General features: G+C 40.1%; 2 protein-coding genes across 4 annotated transcripts in view; one reads left to right on the forward strand and one right to left on the reverse strand.

Annotated features, from left to right (window-relative positions):
* The window catches only part of CEP72 (centrosomal protein 72), a 49,603-nt gene extending 41,889 nt beyond the window's left edge, over positions 1–7,714 (forward strand). For both annotated transcript variants that reach the window (XM_014602802.3, XM_014602810.3), the window contains one exon: positions 5,472–7,714. In XM_014602802.3, coding sequence (XP_014458288.2) covers positions 5,472–5,628 — 157 coding nt within the window. In that variant the 3' untranslated portion in view covers positions 5,629–7,714. The remainder of the gene's footprint in view (positions 1–5,471) is intronic.
* A 7,187-nt stretch (positions 7,715–14,901) lies between these two features.
* Positions 14,902–26,844, reverse strand: part of TPPP (tubulin polymerization promoting protein) — a 111,335-nt gene continuing 99,392 nt past the window's right edge. For both annotated transcript variants that reach the window (XM_014602828.3, XM_006263589.4), the window contains one exon: positions 14,902–24,948. In XM_014602828.3, the coding sequence (XP_014458314.1) occupies positions 24,754–24,948 (195 nt within the window). In that variant the 3' untranslated portion in view covers positions 14,902–24,753. The remainder of the gene's footprint in view (positions 24,949–26,844) is intronic.

Raw genomic sequence — 26,844 nt, forward strand, 5'->3', positions numbered from 1 at the left:
AAAGAAGAAAGAGACACAGGGCCTGAATTTTCCATGTTTCCTCAGTGTAACACCAGCATAACACAATATTTTAATGCAAGTGTAGCCCCTGCAGCATTAGGCTGAATTGGGCCCAGAGAATGTAGAATTTCAACCCCTATGAATAGCAGGACTTTGGGCCTGTGTAACAGCCACTAACTGAAGTACCTTCCTGGACTGACTTTCCAAATGGCCTGTCTTGAAGCGATTTACAGAGGTAAAGGGGAATGACGTTGCTGCTTTTCAGATTTCTCTGAATATACACCTCCTGGAAAAAGAAAGCCAAACATTGCTTTTACTTAGAGCCACTACCTAAAAAGAAGAAATTAAGGCTGGCTCTGCTGATGAAAGCAAGAGAAAGAAATGTCTGAGCAAATGGGTTGCTAAGCAACAGTTTGGGCACCCCCTGTTCCATTTTGGAGAGGAGACTGCTTTTTTCTGCAGGCTAGGTGGAGGTGTTAAAAGAGAATATAGACATATTTTTAAAAAGCATAAATATTTTAATTTTACCATTGCTTGAGTGTTAATATTTTAAAGCACAGTGACTTGCACTGATTCTTTTCCTTAGCAAATAAGAGTGCTTATGTCAGGTTCTTGGAAATAGAAGCTGAAGTACTCTGTTACCTTGCAGAATAGATACTAAGGGCGTTTTTACACATGCTGGGGGGGGGGGGGGGGGGGAGCGCTTTAATTAAAGCAGCTCTCAGAGCCGCTCTAATTAAAACATCTGTAGCATCTCGTGTATCAGTGTCCCCGTGCTTCAAAATGTTGGTGGGAGCGCTTTATCTAAAGCTTGTTAAACGAGTTTTAGTTAAAAGCACCCCCTCCGTCATTTTGAAGTATGGGAACACTGATACATGAGATGTAGAGGCTTCTGGAGCATGCTGATTGGCACGCTCCTGCACACTCGATTAATCGAGTCTTCTCTGACTCACTGTAATTACAACATGTCAAAGCAGCCTCCTTGCATGTCTACAGGCACCCTAAGATTCTGGTATTGCAAGCTTCCACCCATGGTGCATTGCTAATGTTTAATAATAGCTCCCAGGACACCGAGTGGCTGAATTTATAAACTGAATAAATAAGTTTGAGCCAAATGACTGCCTATTTAAACTTCCATAAGGAAGATCAGTCTCCATGCACGTTTAAACTTGCCTTTTCTTCTAAAAGCAGGCAAGTGCTGAGAATTATTAGAATTTTTTTAGGTCTTGTCACTTGAGCTGAACAGTTAATTCCATGCATAATAGGCTGTCCATCTAGTGGTAATAGCTTTCAATTACTGATTGCCGTGAGGCTGAGCTGAACCAGTAACAGACAGTGCATCAGAAATCCAAAAGGCTCTAATGGAAACACCTCATTGAAACCCACCAGGAACAGCATACACACATCTACACATGCACTTTAATGCACACTAACCTATTTTAATGCACATTAACGCAGCACTGAAAAAAGTGGGTATTTTTATACATGTAAGCATCGCAGTACTGGGCACTTTGAAAAGCGCCCGGCACTGCATTGCTTGCAGTTGTATAAGCAGCAAAATGCATGTCAACACTGAGCAAATGGCAGTGTGCTTTTGAACTAAAATGCATAGAAGGTGCTTTAGTTCAAAAGTGCACTGCCATTTTCTACACGCTGATGCACATTTTGCCGCTTATACAACTGCACACGGCACAGCACAGTGCATGTCAGATTGCATGTGGAGCAGACTTGATTGAGTCGGCTCCAAAGTGGCGGATCTCCAGCACATCGCAGGATGAAAAGGTATGTATATAAATGTCCAGTGTTATTTAGTTAATGGGGCATTAAAATAAACTAATGCGCATTAAGCGTCACTAAAAACTGTGCTTTTTAGTTAATGCTTATTAACACAGGCTAATGCACATTTTCCTAGTATCTCACAATGGAGGTTCTAGATTTAATGCACATTAACTGAAGTGCATTGTTGTACATGTAGACTGCTTTTTATTTGCACAAATGCTCCTTTCCAAAGCTCCCTATAGTCAATGGAGGTCTTAATACGGACTTCAGTTGGCTTTGAATCAGACCCAGGAGTGCTTCAAAGCATGCCCCTAAACCCAGCTCTCACCTCTGCTGCATGTTGTCATGACTGCATTCTCATAAAGTTCAGAGTAAATGGTGAGAGTTGCTTTGCTTCTGTTAGTGCATTGTAACAAGCTGTTGACACACCTGTGAAACTGCTGGGAAGTTTAATGGGGTGCAGTGGGGTACATCTTCATTTGTATACTAATGGCATACACTCCACTGAATCTGTTATGTCCAACTCAGGTTATATTGCAGTTCATTAGCTAAGGTACTGACCATTTAAGACTGGGGCTTGAGTAACTTGATTGCCAGCCAGGAATGAAGTAAAGAGGGGGGTTGGAGTTAGTTTCACTTTGCAGTGTCCACCTGTTCCTTGGTTACATTCCAGGGACAGTGGGCACTAGCCAGTGTTCTCTGCTCGGTGTCGCCCCTCAGAACCCTTATTATTACAGGAGACCCTCGCCATTCATGGGGGATATGTTCTGGAGATTCCCGTGAATGGCGAAACCCGCGAATATGGCACTGCATTGATGAATGCTGTCTGCGTTCATGAATAGCACATGCACCCAGCAGCAGGGGTGGGGCACAGCTGCGCTGGCGATGGCGGGAGTCCAGCAGCGGGAGCCCGGTAGCAGCAAGCACGGAGCTACCGAGGGTTTCCTATAAGTGTATTTAAGATGTGGGTTCGGCATTTGTGCTGTAACAAGGTGAATATTCGCTGTGCGCAGGGAATATTCGGCGCATCACAAATATTTGAAACCGCGAATGCCAAACCCACAAATAGCAAGGGTTTCCTGTAATCTCTGAAGTCCAGCAAGATAGAAGGTTTGTGTCCTATCCAAGTATCAGATCGCTTAGGTTCTGGAGGTTCTTTGTCTTCACAGGGAACACTAACCTATCCACTGGGGCTGGTCAGAGAATTCAGTCCCACCCACTCTTCCAGCCCAGGAACCTGTATGAAGCAGCTGGAATTCTTCCCAGTTCTAATCCCAACCCCTTTCTGCTTTCATGCACTGGTTCCCGCCTTACCTCTAATAGGCTGTTTCTCCTTCCTGGCCTGTGCTCCTCTTGCCCACATATCAGGGCAGTCCTAAAATCCTGCTGCCAAAAGAGACACTTTTCAGAGAGCATTGCACTTAGTTTGAAACCTTGCCTTCTCAGATCATGATGAGTCTGCAGTTGGTCTCAGCTGTGGACTTGCAACTCGAGGTCGAAAGGGAGGGGCAAGGAAGGGCAAGTAGTGGGGGAATCGGACAGCAAGAGACAAGGACGAGGCCTGGAGTAAATGCTGAAAGCATTCCTCAGTCTGTTCTGCACAGAGACTAGTCTAATGGTTCTTGTGTCAACTTTCACTCCAGCACAGAGATCCTCAGTCTTGGCTACTCCTGGGTGTGATGAGTCTCAGGCTTGGGCACTGTCCCTGCCTCCTGACATGGCACCAGTATCTCACTGACTAACCTCAGTCTACATCTATTATGGTGCCAAGCAACTTCACCATGCCCATGAAACTAGAAACCCTGGCTCCCATCCACATTGCACCTTCAAATGGATTTGAAAATTCTTAGCCAGCCAACTGAGCCATCTCTGGTAATGATGGTTTGCTGGAATGTCAATGTTCTAGTACAGCAATCTAAAATAGGCCATCTCTCAGAATCATTTTGCATACAAGCTAATATTAAAGACAATATATCTGACTACTGTATTCATGCCAGATGGATCATGACTCCGGGAGGCTCATTGGTGAGAGCTAGTGCAACAAAGTCAGTGGCCAAGAGCTAGTGCAGTACCAGTCAGCAGTTGTCAAAGCTAAACTTACGAGTCTCAAACTTATCAGGAAAGGATTTCATCTTCACAATAGGAAGTTTTACAACAGAGAAGCCAAGGTATTTGCTTCTTCCTCCAATGATGTGCAAAGAAGCTGTCATGAGACAAAAGTTCCTTTCATTCTGAACTACTGGAGAAACAACAGAAAAAAGTTTCACTGACTCCAGAGCAAAATAGAAACCAGAGCATCAGAAAGGAGGTCGTATCTGGGCCTAACCTGTTCTTCCAGTCCGCATATAGAGTTGTTACCTTTCCTAGAGCCCACCTGAGAAGTTTTCTTGGCAACATTTTGTATATTCAACAGTTTTGTATGATCTTATTAAAATGTATTCAGCCTACTAGAAGGAAATTTGTGTTTCCATCATTTATATCATTATTTATCTGTTTGCACATAAGAAGGACAAATTAAACTTCTTTATTGTGTTTTGTGCTTCAGTAAACTGCAGTCTTATACTCTATTTGAGGTGAGATCTGTGCCTCATTTTTAGAGCACTGTGATAAGTCTAGAAAAAAAACTTTTGCCAAATTGCAAACTTTATTTTTCTGCATGACTTATAATTCTTAGGATCAGTGTCAGTAAATCCCTGAGACAGCTATTTCTCACTCAGAACACTTCAAGTAAAGACTGCTATACGTATTCTCCTTTTAACTAAGTCTGGCAATGGGCCAAAATTAGGGGCGAAAACCTCAGTCAGGATTGGATAGGGTAGATTGGATTATTTATCTGAAAAAAAAGCCCAGCTTTGGTTTGGAAGAGTGAAAACCTTGCTTTTGTGCCTCTCTACAAGGTACCATGATACCTCTAAAAGGAAGAAGGGCTACAAAACAACAACAAGATGACATGATACATGCAATACATCCATATGATAGCAATTCATTATATGAGGATCTCAAAATCAACACAACAGATAACTATGGCTGTTGACAGATGAATGGGGTGAAAAAACCCCATGCTTTACCAGAGGAAGCAGCGCATTAATTTGACCCAGCTCTGCAGCATCTGTATAGACGGGGCACTTCAGCAGGGCTTTTTGGCGCTTTCAATTAGCTATTAGATAAAAGTGCCAAAAAAGACATGCTGAAGCGCCTGATCTATACAGACGTTGGGCAAGCCAGGTCCAACTAACGTGATGCCTCTTCTGGGCATGTGCTGGGCTTGGTGTGGGAGTGTGTGATATTTAAAGTAAAGTACTGGGTTTTTGTTTTTTTACATCTGTAAGAAGCCCGTCTTGTGGTTTCAGTAGCTAAAAACTAATGTCTAACATCATTTATACACTATCTAAGGATGTTGTTCAATGAGGTACAGTGGTTTTGTGGGGAGACCACTTGTACTTGAAATGTACTAATGTGGTAACAGGAAAAAGCTTTCCAGTAAGTAATATTTGTTATAAAATACTTCTGTTTGTCTTTGACATCTGCCTTCTTTTACTCATTCAAAGCAAAGAGGTTGGTTTATAATAGTTTGTTTGATAAGGCAAGGACAAAAAAAGTACTGGAGAGAAAATGTGAGAAGAAATAAAAACACTGTATTAAAGCTGTTGAAATAATATGCAAAATTAGTTCTTTGGATTGCTTTTTTGCAGAACTTTGGTTTCTACTAATGAACATCTCCTACAAGAATTGGCAGAGACACGTATACAACACAAGTCTGAAGTCGAACAGCTACACTGGAGCTACAATCAGCTAAAAAAAATAATGGATAAATTTCCTCATAGCAACATAGACAACAACAGGTGCTAGTGACAATACAAGGAAGTTTGTTGTAAAAGATTTATAAGAGGTGACACCCATGAGTGCATTTAATAGTGTAAAGCAAGCATTTACAACTGTATCATTACAGACTGCGGTAGCTTCCCTTTTAATTTTTTCCCCGAATTTATGTACTGGTTTTAAAAACATTCTTCAATAGAGGTTTCCCCAGAACATTTTGTTTTGACTTGGTTTGGTTTACAGAAACATGGTTGTGCATAATGACAGGTTGCAGGTTGAGACCAGTTCTGGTTGAGCCCTTTCAGTCCAGTAACCAGGCTACCAACAGCAAAGAGTGCGTGCAAAATAAGCATTTCTCCTTTGAAATACGGACCCAAAATGCCAGTGGCCAAGTTAATTTAGGAGTATGTATCTAAGGGATTTTATAAAACTAATTGTAATATAAATTCGAAGATAGCATTAATATGTACTTGGACACTAGGTACAGTTGCACAGATTGTCAGCTGGGACATCAAACATGGTTTAAAGGGAAGAGAAACTTCTGAGCTGCTAAGGAAGCAAAAACTGTTTACAGCATGCTCTTTCAGTTTTGCTGCTTGGGACGAGCACTTGTAACAAGAGGTGAAAGTTTACAAAGAGTTCATGTACAGTGGTCCTTAGCCTATGTATGACAGGTCAGTAACTTTGCTATTTTTTCTATGTTAAACAGCATGGTCAAACCTTTTCCCTATAGCCTTTTTGTGTCAGCCTCAAAAGTCAGTATTGTCCATGACTTGCATTTTATTTTATGCTGCATAAAAGCTGGCTAAGGGAGTTACAGCGGGCAAGGAGAGAAAGACAGCATGGTGGAAGACAATCTTCCATTGTTGTGGCATTTCTTAGACATCATAATAAGCCTGGCTTCTGTAGCTGTCACTGATGAAGGCACTGACCAGCTCTCAGCATCAGTAATCCATGTCCATCTCCCTGACAGCTGCAGGAGAAAATCTATCCCCATGTCAGGATGCTGTTCTGTCATGTTGGTACCTAGCCCAAAACATCTCTTGGTGATTGCACAGTGAACTTTTATTGCAACACCCTAAAATAGAGAAAACCTAAAAATAAAGTGGTACTTCATGAGCTCTGCACGTAACTACATAGCTATGCCCAGGATGCATTTCAAGCTCTGGTACATTTTAGACCACCTCATTTTCATGGGCTTCTAACCAATTGAAAAGTTTGTAGTTGCATGCGTGTGTGTGCATGCAAAGGGGTGTTTTCTTTTCTTCTTTGTATTTTTCAATCCAAAATTTTGTAAGAGGATTTGCTCACCTTCACCTTTCATGGGTTTGACTGAAGGAGGAAAGATGTATCATGAAATGATGTTGGAAATTCAAATAAAAACAGACTTCTGTCAGAATATATGTTGGCAAAAATTAACCCTGGATGTGACTATTATTGAGTGGAATTGTCTCCACTGCATTTTGCTTTATTTGTAAAAGGAAGAAGGAGGGAGATCTAAAAAGAAAAAAAATCAGTAGCTGCTTTAAAAACTGTTTTATATCAGTCAAGATATTTTTCCATCAGTAAATCTAGTGGCAGCTCAACTTGTCATACCAAGGCTAAACAGTCTTGTCTGATTTTTGTTTTTTTATGTAACAGCTAACTGTTTTCAGCAATATAAATGAATCAGGCCTAATGTGTTTTTGCGAATCTAATTCATAGTTTTTCTGAAGTTTTTGTTCTTGTTTTTTCCTAATAAAATCAGATTATTTGATCTCACTTGCTAGCTGCTGAATTCTGATATCAGAAAGTAAATATGTCACTTTTCCTGACAGCCATTTTTCAAGTAAAAAGCATTACAATTTCATATTTAACTTTAAACAGTGAAGGGTTATTTTAGTTAGAGCATTCAAAAAACAATGTCAGACTTACCCAAGACATTGTTTTCAATGTGGACATAAGCTTTTGACACCTTTGAAGAATACTTGTTTGTGTACTGTTTGTATATTATAGAGTAACAAGGCATAATCATTTTGAATAATGTACAGCTGTCTCCATGTACAGATGCCCCGAATGCAGCCATATAGGTCTCTTTGGAATCTTACAAATAAACTTTTAATTTTGTTTACTAAAATATATATTTACTCTTTTCTGCTGATGGCAGTCCATTAGCAAGCAAAGCTTCACAAATCACATGCATCATGTGGGTTGTCACTGATTCATGACTGGCAAAATTAAGTGCTAATTTGAATGGGATAGGTTAGATTGTACTGGGTGACTTTTTAGACTAAAGCGACAGAAGGAAAACAGGTTGATGCAAGACTCTTTATAATTTGGGAAGAGGTTCTTTCCCCTCTCAACTGATCCAAGGAGTATTTCTGCAAGCAAACATATCTTTCTAAACCAAAGTCCTGGCACTTGATTATCACCATATATCATCATAGATGCTTTAGTTGTTTGCCCCAGCATTCTGGCTACGCATCCATTTGAGTAACTGTCCGTTCTGTCTTCCAGGACTGTTGATTACAGTAATCTGCACTTACCCTCCTAAGCTGAGATGGAGTTTTGCTTTGCACTGCTTTCCCCTACCACAGACCCATTTCAGTTCTGATTTATCAAAATGCATGGTGCTGTACAAATGTTAAGACCCCGTATACAGAAAATGAAAGCAGATCATCACCTTTGCTTCACACAAATGTATACCTTCCGGGATATGTATACCTTGAAGTCAAAGTAAAGGAATTCCCTTTTACAATGGAGACAGGATGGAGAAAAGGGTTCTAAGAGAAAAATGTATGCACATTGGTAAGAACTGACCAAAATCCCAATTTTCAAGTTCTCAATGATCTTAACTCTTAAAAAGAGAAAAGGGCTTGTTTTATTAAACTTGGCTTTCTCATTGGGGCAGAGGATGATAAATACATAAGACTGTGGGAAACAAAGGTCACTTTTCTTCCCATAGTGAAAAGCAGGCAATGCAGAAGCTTAAAATGGGAGCAAAAAGGATAAGCTAGGAGAAAAAAATTAGGAAGTGCCAGAGCCTAGAAAATACTCTCAGCCAAGAGGCAGTGTCTTCACTGCAGATTTAGTTCCAGTTATTTGGATGTAATCCTTAATCCCTCCCTGTCTCCACATGCTGCCTGCTTACCTGGATGGTTGCAACCATGGCCCAACTGAAGTAATGGTTTCATGGCCCAGTTCCACTTTCATGAAGAATAGTCACCTACCTATTTTGCCAGAAACATGGAGGATATATCAACTGAATACTGTTAGTTCTACAGGACCTTCCATGTGCCCAAAAGGACAGATATGTTTGTCCATAATTCACAGAAAAAGAGTTCTAGAGTTCATTACAGCACGTATAGCTATAGCCTATTCCAGAAAAGCAACACTAGTTCACATAGGAGAGAGAAGCACCACTGGAGACAGACATGTGTGTGATACTTTACAGTGTGGTAGTTAACACCCAGAACTGGACCAGAGCACCTGTCATCAGGATGAAATGCATTAAAGATATATCCTGAAAGCATGAAAAGAAATAGAACAATCAGGATTAGTGTGATAGCATAATCGTTATTTTCGTCCATCTATTTCACTACATACATTCACTGTGTGAGCAGGGGTAAAGGAAGAAGAAGTCAATAGACAAAAAAAAAAGGCTGTTGTGATATAGAGGCAGATGGGACTAGTGATTTTGGTATAACCAACCAAAACATTCAGGTCACTTTAATGCTAAAAACCACTAAATCTTTTGTGCCAGTATACTTTTGGCAGTCTTTTGATGGCAAATCAGCTATATTATCCTAAGATTCAAGCTGTGTTTTATTTTCAGAACATGAAAAATTAAATTTATGCACACGTTCTAAGCATCCAATTTGGTTTTTAAACAAATACTACCACAAGGGTAAAGTATAAGTGCATGGCATGCACCTGCACGGAATGTTGTTATGTGCATTCCAGACCTAGGTAATTTATAATGATTCCTTACAAACACCCTCACAGTGTAAACCTTGTATGTTTTACATATGCTAAACTGGCTATAAATAAAGGAACAGATGAGATCTAACAGGAGCTAGCAAAGGAGCTAAATCAGCTTTCAGACAATACTCATGGTATTCTTTTATTATCAGAGCATACAATACTTTAATGCCAAATTGCCCTTTGCCTCTGTAAATATTGTTTCAAATATTGCTTTGTTTTTTGCTATATAAAAATTCACTACTGTCAATGGATATGTAGTGCTGAAACTTTGACATATCTCTTAATGATCCCGTTTGCAATTCTTTGTTGATTCCAAAGTGGATTGCCTTGGATGCCACCATTACCTAAGTCAGTGGTTCTCAAACTTTTTTGGACCAGGACCCATTTATAAACATTGGCCAGTCCCGACCCAGTGCCTCTCACTTCTGACTCACTGCTCCTCACCCCCAGGTCCCAGCCCCTCCAGTGTGTGGGGCAGGGGGTGGGTGTGTGGGGTAGGGGAGGGGTATGGAGCATGGGGAGGCCCTAAGCAGCCCCTTGCAAGCTGGAACTCTAACAGCCTGCTGTTTCCCACATTTTTCACCTTTAAAGGAAAATCCATTTTTAAAAGTTTGTTGATCCATTTTTAAAGATTGTTCATGACCTTTTCATATATTCTTGCAACTCACTTTTCAGCTGCGAGCCACAGGTTGAGAAACGCTGACCTAGGTGACATTTAATTAGAAGATTCCAACTACAGAGGGCACGTATACATGAGATGCTACTGTGCAGTGGTTACTGTGCATTTATTTAGTCTTTTTTTAAACCAAGTGCTAAATAAATGCACAATAAACGGAATTACTGTGCAGTAGCACCGGCAAACACCTCTTAAGTGATGCTGCTACACAGTATCCTAATACTACTGCACAGTAGCATCTCAACAGTTTTTACCACATGACGCTACCGCACAGTAATATCAGGCTACCTTGCAGTCAGTGTCTTTTATAGACATGCCCAGAACATACCTTATAGATTCATAGAAGCTAGGGTCAGAAGGGACCTCAACAGATTGTCGAATCCGACCCCCTGCCTGGGCAGGAAAGAGCACTGGGGTCAGATGACCCCAGCCAGATGCCTATTCAGCCTTCTCTTAATGACCCCCAAGGTCAGGGAGAGCTAGAGCTTTAGTTAGATCTAGGGGGAAAAGTCTGGGCTGGTCAAATCCTATTGTCGTCATCACAGTCACAGGACTTAGGAGAGAGAAACACATCATATGTTATGAATTCTGCCATATATAAGAGAATTTCCAGTGTTGGAAGTTAGTGTGTTGGTCTTTCTCCATGTTACATACACAATAAGGGACTACTGGCATTATTGCCCCAGGTACTAGATAGCAATGGTGCTAAAAAACTGCTGCTCAAATGTAACCGTCTCCTTTCCCCCCATTTCTAACTGGAAGTAAGGAGTATACAACTCCTTTTTTCTGTGCAACTCTTCATCCTCCTCTCACGCTCTAATTCCTCCTTTCCTTCCAAGTCCTACAGGATGGAAAAGAAAAGTAAACAGATTTGTTCCACTTACCTCTTCCTTCCCATAATTCCCTGTCATCCTCATGTTCTCTAAGTTGTCTGTTGCCTGGGAAGCTTTTCTTCTAAAGGTTACTTGAAAGCACAGCTTTGGAAAGAAGTTAGTCAGGATTTAAGGATTGCCCTGCCCTCAGGAACACAGAGAAGAACCCAGACCAGCCCTCCATTCCCTCTCCTGACTTCGACCTTCCAGCTGCCCAAGTTCAGGTGTTCATTTTCTTCTGGAGCCGGGTCCCCACTTATCTTTGAGTCCTTAAGTTTCCAGCTTTGTTAGCATCTAATGAAATAAGTCATTGCCCACAAAAGTTTGTGAACCAGTTAGTCTCTGAGGTGCCACCCTGCTCTACCTTCTGCCTAATTCTGCTTGGCATAGTCTGCTTTTCTCCTTAGGCTATATTCTATTCTCCTACCCTTTTAGACAGATGATTCTGGTATTCCTTTTTTTTCTCTTTTTCATATGTATATTTAATTCCTGGAGATTTTTAACTGGAAGAAATTGGGGGGGGGGAAGGGGGGACAGGGAGTGGAGTCATACCTCAGCCTCAAGAATCAAGACTTGAGTTCCTCAAAGGTGGAGCCACTTACCCAGTAGCTCTCCAGCAGGCTGGAAGACAACAAAGTTGTGACAAAGCAAAATTGGAGCAACATACTTGTTTCTATGCAGGCTTATTCAACTCTACATAATGGCAGTTTCGATGGTTTTACATTAGAATTTCCAGTGGGTCTAAAGGACTTGGTTCCTAAGTCCCATTGGAAATTGACTGGGTTTTGGGCCCTTCTACTCCAACATATGACTTGGAAGATCTCAACCTTTTATTTTTTTATATGCAGCCTAGTAAATTATCTTTGATTGTTCCCCACACATACACACAGTGTGAGGTAATCTAAAGAATGTACAACGAGCAAAGTTCAGACCCAAGGCAAAGGGCCTGCTTTTCTCAGGGGAGTCAGTCCAGCCTCCACGTATGTGTTCATGATTTTGAAACCATGGACACCAATGTGGTTTGTGGAACAACAGCTGCAGTGGCAGGCTGCACTGATTAATGCAAGCAGGATAATAAAGACTGGGGAATGATACTTGTGGGAATGAATATTTTTGGGGAATGCATATTTTTGCATTCATTTAAATCTATTTAAACAACATTGTAGCCTCTGGAGTTTTAGGGAGATGGGAGGTTGGCAAAGTTTATAAATCCGAACCTTGCACAAGATAAGTAAAAACAAATGAGCAGACAGGAAGGTGGAGAGTTTTGTGAGATTTTAATAAATCTTGTTTTTCTTGTTAGTCTTGTGATAGGCTTTAAATATGGGGGGGGGGAGGGAGGAATACAGGAATGAAAAGGAATTCAGTTCTGCACACATTTTGGGGGGGACTGCCATCAAAAATACTTTAATCTCACAGGGAGGTCATGATTCAACAAAAGCACTTACACATGTGGTCCAGCTCAATGGGTCTTAAGCTCACGTGTTAAATTAAAGTGCTTTGGTGAGTTTGAGACATTGCTATAGCGCAGTTAAAACAACCACTTAAAATATTTCACATCCTCAATTATCCAAATGCCAATATTGTTTCATTAGCTTGGAAGTGTTGGTACTGAATAACAAGCTGCTCTTTTTTAAGCTTTACTATACCTAATATCTGTACTGTTAAGTTTGGTATGGCTTTCCATTGTGCATCATGTATACCATATTTTCTTGCATACAACACACGTCTTTCCCCCAGAAACCAGCTGCTGGAAACTGGAGCCTGCAGTACATGGTAAGAGCAGGTTCTGCCACTTATGGGTGAAACCAGAAGTAAAATCTGCAGTGATCCACAAGGACCAAAACAAAGAGCAGGTTTGGCTCCCTAGCTGAGGAAAGATTTTGCTTTTTTCATCCTGTCTTTCAAAAACAAGATGTGTATTATATTTTAAGACATGCTGTATGTGAGAAACTGTGGTAAATTCTCACAAGATCCTGCAGTTTTACTTAGCCAAACAAGTCCAGCTATCTGAATGGCTTTGGTTTCCAAAGGGACTTTGGTCTTTTGGAACTTCAGACTTCAACAAATCATATTCTGATGAACATGTTTCAGGACAGGACTAAGCAGTCTTTTGCTATGCCCCAGTGGCCTACAGGAGATTTTGCAAGGTTTACAAAGGCAAAAATCTAGTTGAACTAAATGGGAATCTGGTTAAGTGACAGATTGAAGGCTAGATAGGGAGCTGGGTTCTCAACCTTATACCAATTTTGGTCTGTTCCTGGGGAGTTTGAGTTGAGAGCTAGCTCCTGCACACTTGAAGCTAGCTCTGCTCCCTCATTCTCATTCTGTCCTTCCATCCAAGCACAGAGTAGCAAGGATGTTGTGTGGCCAGCCTGGGAGCAACCAATGCCCAGTGCAACTAGAAACTGGAATTTGGCATATAGACCCAGAGCACTAGTATCCAGCCACCACTCGATTTCTCCCCACTTCTTTCCACTGTGACACATACAAAGCTCTCTGTGCCCTGGCCATGGCTCAGGCAAACCCCCATCTCCAGACCACCACAGAAACCTGCCAGCTCCATGGGCTGGATCCAATGGCTCTGTAGGTTGCCATCCCTGGCCTAAGACATTTCCAAAGATGGGTTTATGAAGTAGATTGCTTCAAAAACTGCACTAATTGCTTTTTTGGCATATCCAATCACCATTTGATGCTAGCACTTATGGTGAAAGACAGCTCATGTACAGCTTCCAGTAAAGCGCATCCACAACTCTAAAACAGGCACAACATTATGCTATTGTGATGGTATTAATATTGCATATAATACAAATGTTGTAAGTTCTGAGGAAATAATTTCATTCTATCACTACTTACCATACACTGAAAAAAATATTAGCAGGAAGCTGAGAAATATGGATATTTGTAAATAAGGAGACTGGCTGTGTCTACATGTGTATTAATGCACTTTTACTAATGCACATTAAAATTTAGTACCTCCATTTTGAGGTACTAAATAAATGCACATCAGGCTGCACAGATGTGCACTAACACAAGCACATGCTTTTTTAATGATGCTTAATGCACATTAGCCTAATTCTACTGTGCATTAGTGTATTAGAATGATTTTTTACATGCTGCTTTAATGCTCAGTAGAATAGGCTACTGTGCATTAAAGCACATGTGTAGATGTGCCCTCTGAGTAGGTTATTGAGTGCAGTCTGCTCCCTTTGTTTAAATTAACTCACCAAATGCTGTTGCAACATTAAGCGATCAGAATTCTTCAAGAGCAAGGCCCCATCGGAAATGTACCATTCAGCACAGGCAGGATCAGCAATTTCTCCAAAGCCTATTCCCTCCATCAGGCAAAAGCATGTTTGCTTCTTCAAAATGGATTACATTTACTATTATAAAACCTCTTCTAGTAAATACTCTTCCTGTGATCAAAGCATTTATTTTGATCCCACTTCCAGTCAATAAGAGGGCAACAGCTCATGCTTCCGATATCAAGGAGCAGCGTATGCAATGCCAATATCCGAATGGAAAATTGTATTTTCTCTGAGGTTCATTTTCCTGTTCCCACAATTCTGAAGTGCTCATGAGGAAATCCTGGTGTCATAAAACAGTTTAGCTCTTAATCCTGGCATCACTCCTGTTAGGTAAATAGAATAACCTCATTTTTTAAATAGGGAAACTGCCTGAAAGGAAATGTCTTGATTGACATTATTCTTAACATCTAAACTGCAAAATAATTCCTAGCAATAGAAAGTTTAACTCAAGGGCAAGTATAATATAGTTTAGGAAACCAGGAGATTTAGGTATTAACATGTTTATTGATCACTTTACCAACTTAAGATACAATTTGATACAATCAACAGCAGTAACATACATTATGAGAAGCTATGCTCTTAAGAAACAATGGTGTTTGCAGTATGGATTTGACTAAGAGTTTTCAAGCCAAGCTTTAACAGTGCTAATCAGACAACTGCCATACTTGAGCTTTTCTTGCTAAATATCAAGAAAAACTTTGTTTACTGGACAAAACTAGCTTGCCCACGGTTAATGTAACTTTAGAAATTAACAAGACAATTTAAAAAGTTTTAAACATCCATAACATTGTCATTACTTTAACATTCACACTGATAAAGTGATACATTTAATACTTTCTAGCATTAATAAACAGTGTAAAAATATATTGTGTGTGTCTACATATCTATATATAGATATAGACACACACACACACATATACATACACACACACAAACCCACACACATATACATACATACAGTAAAACCTGTGTTAACCGGCATTTTACTAACTGGAATACTCTATTATCCAGCATGCACATGAAGTATTTCTTTAGCAGGGCCGGAGGGGTGTGGGTAGTGGCTCCCCTCTGCGAGCCATGTGCGGGGGGGAGGAGGGGGAGGAGTTTGCACACAGCCACCACCATCCACCACCCCATGCTGCCGCCGCATTAATTCCGATAACCAGCACCCTCCTTACCCCACTCATGCCGGATAGCAAAGCTTTTACTGTATGTGTGTGTATGTATATGTGTGTGTGTGTGTGTGTATGTTTCCTTTTCCTGAAAAAACCTAGTACAAACTAGTAGTATACAATCCCCTTTCAAGTTTCTTTTATTTATTTAAAAGAGTGAATAGTAGTAAATTAAAAGAAATTAAGATCTGGGAACAGAATCACTGTTGTGCTCCCCCATCACCTTTCTTACAGTTATTAAGTGGATTAACCTCTCTTAGCCCTGGTGGGTCATTCTTGAAGCCATCCTCATGCTACTGAAGCGAATGAGAACTTTTCCATTGATTTTCATTTGGGCCAGGATGTCAGTCAGTGCATTTTCCAATGAATAATGCCTGATTCCCTTCCTCAAGAGGTTAAACATCTCTGCTACTGCTGTGTCTGGTCATTACAGTCAAAATTAAGAAACACCATGCTCAAGTTGTTCGTTTGCAATAATGCAAATATATATATATAAATGTGATAAATTAGTAAGAAAGAAGTAAACTTGTAAGGTTAAATGATCTTTTAGGGTTGTTTTTTTTTACCACATTGAAAATTTCACAGTGAATGCAGTATGCTAATACAGATGAATGTTAACGTTTGCAATGTTTCCAATACTAAACAAACACTAAGTATAAAAGAATTATAAGCTCGCAGCAGCTTCCTGGTTTTCTGGACCAAGATGAAAGACATAACTGAGCAGGATCAAGAAATGGTAAGATTTATTTAAGCTATTTATCATGCTACACAGTGCCCCAAGGAAGACTAGAACGAGACCCAGCTCCGCATCACAAACAGCGCTCTGACATTGAGTACCTACAGCAGTAATCACAAAGTCAAGCAATTCTTCTACACTTGCTACGTTAAGTGTGCATGTCCTGACAGCAAGCACTTCTCCACATGTGTAAATATGAGACAAAATATAAGCCAAATCAACTGTATTCTGGAACAAGATGATACAAATAAAAAGTGTAGTGAAAGAGCAAAGCATAATATGGATAAATAAATGGTCACAGCTGAAAAAGCCCTGAAACTGAATTCAAAAAATATTCTTCTGTATAAATATATATCATTTTTGCTTTGATAATTTTTTGACACTATTAAAATTTAAATCTTGGCAAAGATATACCTCGACCTATTTACCCAACATTAACTATATCCCTCTAATATGCAGCATTAAAAGACAAACCAACTAATTTATACAATCAACATTATGGGGAAAATACGGTCTGCTGTAGCTGTCTGCTGAAGCTAAGTTATCCTGAGCCCACCAGAGATAAAACACGTGTTCTCATGTTACATATAATTTTTCCTGTTGTCTTACTTTGTCATCTCATGTAATACATTGCTAGCAGAAATAGTTTTGTCAACAAGTTCAGGTTCTTTTACAGGAGCTCTAGCTTTGTAGTTTAACTACTTTAAAAATGTGTATATATCTAGCAAGAATAATTTACCACAGAAAAATAAAAAGCTGTAATTAACATCTGAATTAACACCAGCTATATTTAGCAGAGCCCAAGCTGAACTATTTCACATTTTTTAAATTGCTTTATTTAAAATAGCACTTGAGCAAGTTCAAACACAAACTCAACTAATGTAAACTGGAACCTAAAATAATGCACCATCATGTAGGGGGAGAGTCTTCCTTTATTCTTTTTTCTTTTGTACCCTCCATAGAGCCACTCCTAATTAAAATGGAGAGTTATGGGAGGCCCATAAATATATTTTTTCAAAGCTGAATTTTTAATTAACATGAATGAAACTTTATTCAAGTTCTGTGGCATTTGCTAAATACTGTAAAAGGCAACTAAATCTTGAATATACATCATAACTGAAGACCACTGGCTCAGTTCACTACTGGTTAGTAGCTTTAAAACTTTTCACTATACATTTTTTAGAAGACTAAAAGTACAATGAAAGCTGCTTCCTTCAAATGCCATATACTTTACAGGAATTAAAGAGCTTAAGAGATGCTGTATACAAACATATAAAAAATAATTCATCAGCTGACTGATTTTAGTTGAATATGCCAGCTGCTCAATACATTTCAAAATTGGGACAATAATTTGAGTGCTTAAATAGGAATTTATAAGCCTAAAATTAAGATACTTCCTTTTGATAATCATAGTATTTATTTATATCCTGGATACAATTACCCAAATATATATGTATATTCACAAGATATTACAGTCTATTAGCCATTTCAGAATGGCTTTAGAATATTTCAAACTGGCTTTTAATAATACCCAGTAAATGCACTGGTACGATTATTCTACTTATTTTTAACCAAACTGCTTTGTTATAGCAAGACTCCACTTAAATCACATAACCAGGAAAATGGAAACTGGTTTAAACAAAAGAACCAATCCAAAATCCAAGACCATTCCAAATCTTTTATGAGATTATATAGGTTCTTTCATTTTTAGCTGGCTTTGAAATTCCCCTTTGGTTTCAGGGAAATGTATTTGGAGCAATACTGAAAAATGGCTGTTTCTGCAAACACAAGCATTTCTAATAGGCAGAATTTCCATGGCCCCTGATTTTAGGTGTTTGGAGGTTCTGTCCAGTCCATCCAAACTCCCAGAGGCTGCCACAACACCAGTTTGTAGGTCTTTCAAAATCGCCAGAGCTACCTTCTTACATTGGCATTTAGGTGTGGCCCTTTACTAGTTTTATAGTCAGAAAGGTTTCACAAAGAATGCAGAAAATAACCTCTCAATGTTTTCAAGTGCTGACGCTTATCAAAAAAATCTGCATGCCCAAGTGGGCACTTGGGGGGCATAAAATAAATAACTGGGTATCTAAGTAGCAACATGGCTACCCACTCCAGCTACAGGATTTATTGGTGTGTCCAGTTGAGACATTCCCATTCGAAAATGTGGACAGTAGTACGAGTAAGAATTTGGTGCAAGTTCATCATTTCTGCCATTATGTTTCATATACTGGATTCAACCATTGTGCTTTAATAAGAATTACAGGCCATCTCCTTGGGCCCTAGGTATAAAAGGACACAAAGCCTTTGCCCTCCAACATACGCTGGCTCTGCATTGATCTAATTGATGCTGAGATGGCTGGCCTTCTGTAGAGAAAAGTGTGTGTGCTGGCCTTGTGCCATTAAAAATTAGAGATGCAAAAGCACATAGAGTCAATAAGCCCCAAATATGAACAAGGGCCTGTACAGCAGATAGCTTTAAGAAGTTTCCTCGGGCACATCCATGCCAATAAGCTATTTCCAACTTTCTCACAACACACTCTATTCCTCTTGTAGTGGAACACCAGGCAGGAAATCCTCCGGGGCATCATCCCTGAATTACAGTCAGTTGAGGGTCAGAGATAAAGATGCTTTCCTCTAGAGCCAGGATGAGGCTGCACATCTGTGCAGGGGCTCAGCACCTGCTCAGAGGAATTTCTGTTCTCACACAATGGAGAGTGCCAAGCCACAGCTCTATGCCAAGGTCATGATTTGCCCCTACAAGCGTTAAATGTTGAATCAGCTCTCTTATAGGTAAATATTAGGTATATCAACTGCAGGTACACACACGCAAACACACAGAGTATTACATACTATTGAGCAATTGACAGGGCAAGTAAAGCACATATTTGCATTACAAATAAAAAGTAACAAAAAGATATGATTATTTTGGCACATGCTCAAAGAATACGCTAGTGCGAAAAAGAACCTACATGTTACATGCTCTTATTGCAGTCAGAATTGTTTCTTGGGCAGTGGAGGCAGAGCACACTCCTTTGTGCTTATAGGCAAAAGACACAGACAAATGCCCCCTATAAACAAACATATGCATCACTGTATGCTATGTATGCAGGGTTATGCTTAACAACAATGACACTGTGGTACAGCCAGGCACAAAGAATCACACTTTATTTTATAACAGTTAAGAGCCTCAAAATAGTACCTGATTTCTAAATAACAAATTTAAGATCTGGTGGGGGGTTTATATATATCCTTGCAAGCCTATATGGGACAGTATGATACACCTACCACTGCAAACCAACCCGCTAGGAATTATTTCTTTTTACTCCCTTAAACCCGATTTGTGAAATGCCAGATGTTATTTATTAAGTAAAAAAATTAAAAGGCTACCAAAATATTATATATTAGATTATGTCTTTTATAACTCCAGAAAGCTGTGGGGGTGGATTTTCCCTCTTCACATAGGGTCAGCAAAACACTTACATTTTCATGCGTTAATCAAAAAGATCTTTGGAGGGGGAGTCCTTAAACTACTGAAAAATATACATTCTGATATTTGAATAGTCTTTTGAGTTAGGTACACACGCACACGCACGCACCCAGAAATAAATCACACATCTTTGACTGAAACTGAAGGGTTGCTAGGAAATCAACGTGCAAATGTTACAACCAGTGGCTTATCCTACTCAGTATAAAATATTTACTTTGTCTGGATTCTTAAATATCTGAGTAAAAGTTATATAAATTGTTCATATAGAAAAACTCCTGAAACAAAATTGGCTTTTAAAATGGCCCATATGTAAGGCTGTCACAATAGTTTATGTGGCATTAAAAAAAAAGAAAACTTTACTGAAAATTCTATATAACTGGGATTTCTGGAAAGAAGTCCTAAGTAGTGAGACACCCACACTGCATATACATTACAGCACATTGTATGTTTTAAGTGATTTACCAGCAGTAATGACAGAATCAAAACAGAATTTTAGGACAATTCATGATTTAAGAAAATTAATTATATTATTTTGTCTCAATCAGCATCTTATCTTGGGCCTTTGTCCTGCAAGTATTTACGCATATGCTTCAATTTACACACTGTGCCTGAAGTCCAGTCCCTATGGCTGGATGTCCTACAGAACATACTCAATCCTATTGTTTAAGGCAGAGATGTCACTCATCCAGGCCTACAGGCCAGATGGGTAGCACAAGGATCCCCATGAGCTGGATCTGGAGTATGGAGCTGATCCACAGGCTGGCTACAAGGCCAGAAATCTGGGGATAGAATGAGTAGCAGCAGTATTAATTGCTGTGGTGCCCAGAACCACAGCAGCCACCACTTGTCCCGCCACCAAATTTCTAGCTCCCCAGGCCAAATAACATAACTCCATGGACTCGATCTGGCCCATGGTCCATTTTTTGACACCCGTAATTTAAGGAACTTATTTTTAAATAAACCGTTCAATTTGTTTAAAAAAAAAAAAAGCAGGGGGGCGGTGTGGGTTGGATGACTGCCCTGATGCATTTAACTGAGTTTTTGGTTGTAGCTGTGTTGGTCTAAGGACATAGGCAGGCAAGGTTCTTTGAGAAGACCAACTGAGTCCCCCCCAAGCACAAAACTTGTGAGTACTCAGTTGGTCTAATAAAAGATATCACATCTACTCAAAGAACCTTGCTTGCCTGATGCATTTGATGCATCTCATCACATTTGTCTCAGTGTTAGGAGCTTCAAAAGATGCAAGATTGAATTATACTTGAGAGCAATGCAATAAAGAAGACAGAATCTTGATGAGGACAATGGTTGGGGGGTGCGCATGCATGCATGAGAGAGTGAAAGAGAGCGTGAGAGGGGGACACTGGCAAGATTATACGCTTCAAATCAGACTGATATACAGAGCAATGGAATGGGCTCAGGCACAAGGAAAAGAATGGCAAGCACAAAACTTGTAATGGGTTAGGTCCCTACCTTTCTGGTGCAACTTTGAGGGATTGGTGCACAGTGAGAGCACCTATCACTACACACCTCTTGATGGAGTGCATCCTACTGTCTCCTGTTCACTGACCCTCCCCTCTGCCCATCTTCTGAGATGCCAAAGGGAAAAGGCCTGTGTCACAGGCAAGATATGCAACTATACAGGGGCCAGGAGATATTCTTCAACTCCTTTCCACAGAGACTATGAGTATGAGCCAGGATGAATCCACACCTGAGAAATAGGTGCTTTCGAGCTGTTGCTCCCCTGTGTTCTCAAATCTCAAACAAACAAAAATGAGTCACAATGGACTGTTTTCCCAGCTTTTATCTTCCCTCCTCACTCTCATTTCAGAGCAACTTTCTACACACCCAATAAAGAAAACCAAAATTAAAAAAATGAAAGCAGAATGGATTCATGCTTTTTAAGAAAGTCCCTCAAGGTACAACGTTGTCATCTCTGGATCCAAAGCCCACTGAAGTCAGAGGAAAGATTCCCATTGATTTCTCAGAGCTATAGTTCAGACACTCAGGGAACATTTTTTGTTTTTAAAGGAGCTCTAAAAACAGAAGTAGCAGGTAATATCTCTGGCTATACCTGGGCTGATACCATCAAACCCACATCTGGGAGACAAGCAGTCATTAAGGACCTCTTCTCAACATCAGCACATGGAAATAAGACTAGCACCCACTCTAAACACAGAACCTCCTCTGTACTCAGGCCCTTCTCTGTCTGGGGCCTTTCACTTGCTCACAGCAGCGAGTTTCAATCTCTTCCCTGCATGCTTTGCCACACCATCTGCATGGCCACAGAGCAGGGCAACAACTTTTGGACCACTGACACACCTCAGGTATCATCAGTATTTCATCACCATCAAAACACTCTTAATGCTTCAGCCCATGGGAGCTGGGATTGCCTGGTGTACTGAATAAGGTACTGGTAGTTTGCTAGTAATGCTGCAAGGATTCAATGACATGCAGGATGCTGTCTTTGCTTTGGATCTGACCCATATCTGCTTAACTGCATCAGGCTCCCAGTGCTCATGTCAATGGTAAGAAGATTCAGCTTCTGTACTATGGTACCCGTAATCCAATTCAAGGTTCATTAGCCTTCTGCTCATGGTAATAAAAACAGATGTCCTCAAAGACTGCCCAGATGTGTAGCTTCAATGCTGTATTTTGAGAAGGAATTGACTTCCTACATTTTTCTGCCTTCCACTGCTCTTTGGTATAATTTAGCAATCCCATGTACCAGAACATGGCTGAAAGTTATTATCTAGTTTTGCAAGAAATGGCAGGTAGCCAGTAGGAGATATCAAGTGGATCATTCTTCCTTTTTCAGGAATTGGATTATTTGGCAAACGTGGGTGAAGCTCTGAAGCACTTGGAAATCTCTTCACAAAATCTTTCCAGGCCGACAGCCTAGTGTGTGTGTAAAATTGTATCAGGTACCCAGAGCCACCAGAGGAAAAAGCCCAATGGTGAAAAACCACGTGTTAGCTTTGGCAAACCTCCTCCTCTCCTCCAAACTAAAAATCAAAACAAACCACAAACAAAAAGCAAAACACAGAATCTCCAAGCCCATGAGGAAGTGCTTTCCCTGTGTTTATTATTGTTGTTTTGGTTTCCCGTCAATGCATTGGCTGAAAGGGTCATGGGAGGCAAAGTTACAAGAAAAGCTTCCATTGAATGTCAGCAGAAAACAAAAAACAGGCTGTTGAAGGGTTGAAAACTAGTGTTCAGTTTCTGGACATATGCCAAGTACAGAGTGTTGCCCTGCATGAGGAGTTAGATGAGTTTAGTGCATATAACTCACTAAAGAAAGCTATTTATTTAGGGCACAGTAGAACCCTGCATGGGATTGTGATAAAAAAGAAGCAATATAGTAGATTAACCTTTATCCTATATTAAAGCTGATGTCTGAACTCTGTTTCGTAGAAAGAAAAGCAGAACTTTAATCTGGCATTTCTAAACAGCCAATCTAACCGAACTTTTTATCATTTTGTATCAGCAGTCTGAGAAAATCTAGTGCTTGTTCTATGGAAATTTCAAGAGCCAATATGGCTTAGAATACAAAGACCAGCAAACTAAGTGACATAGAAGGAGCCACTTTTAATCAAAGGACTACCACTTATTACACTGGGCTTAGATGGGTTGGTACTCAGCAGCCTGTTTATAACATTTTTCAGACGGAGAACTGCACTCTCCCCTTGTAGCCGTGAAAATCCATTGCCTTTGGTGGAATTAGTCCTGCCTGGCACTGACAGGGTCAGTGGGGGGAGAATCAAGCCTCTTTGCTTCAAACATGGATACTAGCAAATCACATAACTAGCCTTAGTGGTGGGTTACACTTATATGACTATGTGATAAGCATCTTGGGGGTATTTCAGATTGACCACAGACTTTCTTAAATCTGGTCTGACTTAAAGAGAGTGTGGGTCCCTGGGCATGTGTCTACCTGTTCATGAGAATATGCATCAAACAATGAAAATCTCCTCAGTGGTATTTAGTTCATATTTCTCATTTACAAAGTATCTCAACTTAATGCCCCCTTCACTTCACTCAAGAGGCAGTGCAAAACTAAAAACAGATTGCAAACAATATTAATATATCCATCAAGACTTCCTTAGTAATGCCTAGTCTTTTTACATCTCATATTAGTATGTTAGCTCCATCCAGGTCCTGTATGTCAGTCAGAACCATGCTACTGGTATGCGTGGTAATTTGCAAGAAGTACAGTATTGGCTCTGAGAAGTCTGTTTGCCTATGGGTATTTTTTGAGGGGTTGGGAAATGCGGGCTGGTATCTTCCACATCTTTCTGCTGACACTAATAAATTGGAGCCTAAATTGTCTCAGTCAAGAGTAAAGAAGTCCTTTTTTTGCTGTTCACAAATGGTGTAGAAACTTGATTTTTATGATAGCACCTTGTATATTCCAGCCATTTATTTCCCATTAGTACAATGCTGAATTTGTGTCTTTGTGGGCAGTGCCCTTTTAAGATACCTTTAAAAATAAATAAGTAGTCAAATCAAAAAGCATAAATATCTGGATATTCTCTTCAGAAAGGCTGCTATCACAAGACTCTCCTTCCCACTTACCTGGAAAGAGGTTAACCGTCTTCTACACCCAAGAACAAACTGGACATTTAGGAATGTTTGCAGATCTTTTGCTAGTATTGACAAGGTGTGGAATAACAGCCCATGCTTTTGGTTTCTTGTCTAAAGTTCAGCAACTTTTGTGTTACCTTTTATTTACGGGTTTTGTTTTGGGTTTTTTTTTGCCAATGTAAGCATGAGGAATGTAATGAAGTGGTGCTGTGCTGCAAATATCTCAGATGTTGAAATCAGTTCCAGTTCCTGAAAACACGTCTTGACAACATAGTCTTAGCATTCACGATAACTGAAACATGTGGGATTCATCTACATCTTTCTTACAAGTATATTCTCTCTCAGGTTTTTAACCCAGGCTTACTTGCTTCCTTGTACTTTATGATCATATGTGCCTGCATGCTTATACCCAGATACATAGCCTGAAGCGTCAACGAGGTCTTCTCGTCCTGCTTTGCCTTTTCCTTTCCCGCTGGGATCAAACCTCTCTTTGTGGGAACCCGTGAATTTTGTTGTGTCTGTAAGGCGCGATACAGTTGGAGATGAAATAGCTTTCTATTGGGAGAAAAGACATAAGAAAATACTTTTCACTGAACAGGAAACAACTTTTAGCATTTATAAAGACATTTGTAATAATGACAAATATCTTATCTTTAGGCTAAGAATACCTTTTAAAAGTGGAAAAAGGAATGAGAAGTACAAGTTTTGTGGCACTGGATGTAATGGCATTGTTGGCTAAGTATAAAATGATCCACACCATTAAGGTATAAATTGGGGGATTTATGTTAAATGCTTGTATTCTGATTTTCAAAGGTACTTGACATCTGTGATCCTACATCAGCATCAATGGATATCAAGCACCTGACTCAAATATTACTGGTTGCAAAATGCCCGTTGAAACCAATGAGGCCAGCATTTCACCCCAAATTCTTCAGTCTGCTTCTGCTGGAGTTAGGTCACAACTCTGAATCAACCTGTATCATTCAGGAAACTAGGATGAAGGTATTGCATCTCATTTCCAGACCTGTAACATGAGCTACCTTGTAGCTGGTAGCATGTGAAAGCTATCTTGGTGCGACAGAGTGATGGCCTGCAGGAAACAGAGTTAGGTCAAGTCTTCTTCCAAAAGCTGTAACTGCCCCCACTTATATCATGTTGCACTTTCCCCATCAGTTGGATTATAAATAAAATGTTGCTTCCATTAGGGCAAAAGGAAAATTTTAGTCAGAAGCTAGGGGGAAGGGAGAGAAATAGTTTCACGAAGTTATCTGGGATCTTGACCTTTCTGTTATGACTGGAAGCAATGGTGAGATAGCATCTCTTCTGACAACTGTTTTTCACTTACAGCTGAAATCAGAAAAGAGGGCACTGAAATGAGAGAGGAAGAACAACTCTACACACGCACTCTTATTCATGTGCTTTTTCTGCTGTATTGGTGGATAGAGGCGATGTGATCTCTTTGGTAATGCCAGTCACTGTACATGATACTCAGTAATCAATAATACTTACTCATCTGTCTCCCATGGATATTGAAGGATTGTTAATGAGAGTTTAGGCTGTAATTTTAGAGACCACCTGGGTTATGGATTCTAGTCATCTGCATTTGCAGGCAACTATATAATAAACATTTGTCTTTTGTGCCACAGTTTACAGTAAGGGAAAGATCTTTGTCATGAATTTTGTACTTATGGGGAGAGGCAGTTTTTTCAACAAAAACATCTGACCTATCCAGTCTGCCATGGTGCATAAACAGCTTTTAAAAGGAAAACACTAGAGAAACAACTGACAAGCGACCCATCCATAAAAGATAACACAACTCAAATACCTATTACTTCCCTTAAAAGTTTAATAGACCTGAGAGTAAAGAAGGGTTACTTACACTTTGCCCCAAAAGATCACTTCACTCAAGTTTAAATAAACACGAATAAGCTCCCTGTCAAAGTCCCTCCCCTCCTGAAAGCAACCTGCTCCCAACACCAGTTATACAGAGTGCCCATGGGTTCCAAATGTTGGGCTGCTTTGTACTAAGGACATTTGATATAAAATATAACTGTACCTGAAGAGTGGGGGGGGTCTCATCCCCCTCCCCCCCACCATGCACACTTTTTTAGATAACAAGTAAACCAACTTGTAAGCATTCCCACCTCCCCCCTGCTTCTAAACAAACCAAACCCATGATATACAGAGAAAGACTTTGAGCACTAACAATTTTGGGCTTGATTTTGGGGTGGATTGGTTAGGTCTGTGATGCTTGTGTTTTGGTCCCAGAAGCCAGATGCATGATGCAGGGCCAGTCAACAGGCTAGATAGAACTCTGCATGCCAGGATCAGGTCCTGCACTGCCACCATGTGCCAGGGTTAAGTCCCAAGGGCCCGCACCATCCCCACCCAGCTCTGTGTGCTGGAATTGAGCCATAGGGCTCCATGCCACCTCCACTGAGCTCTGTATGC

This window comes from Alligator mississippiensis, chromosome 5 (genome assembly GCF_030867095.1).
Source record: "Alligator mississippiensis isolate rAllMis1 chromosome 5, rAllMis1, whole genome shotgun sequence".
Lineage (NCBI taxonomy): Eukaryota > Metazoa > Chordata > Crocodylia > Alligatoridae > Alligator > Alligator mississippiensis.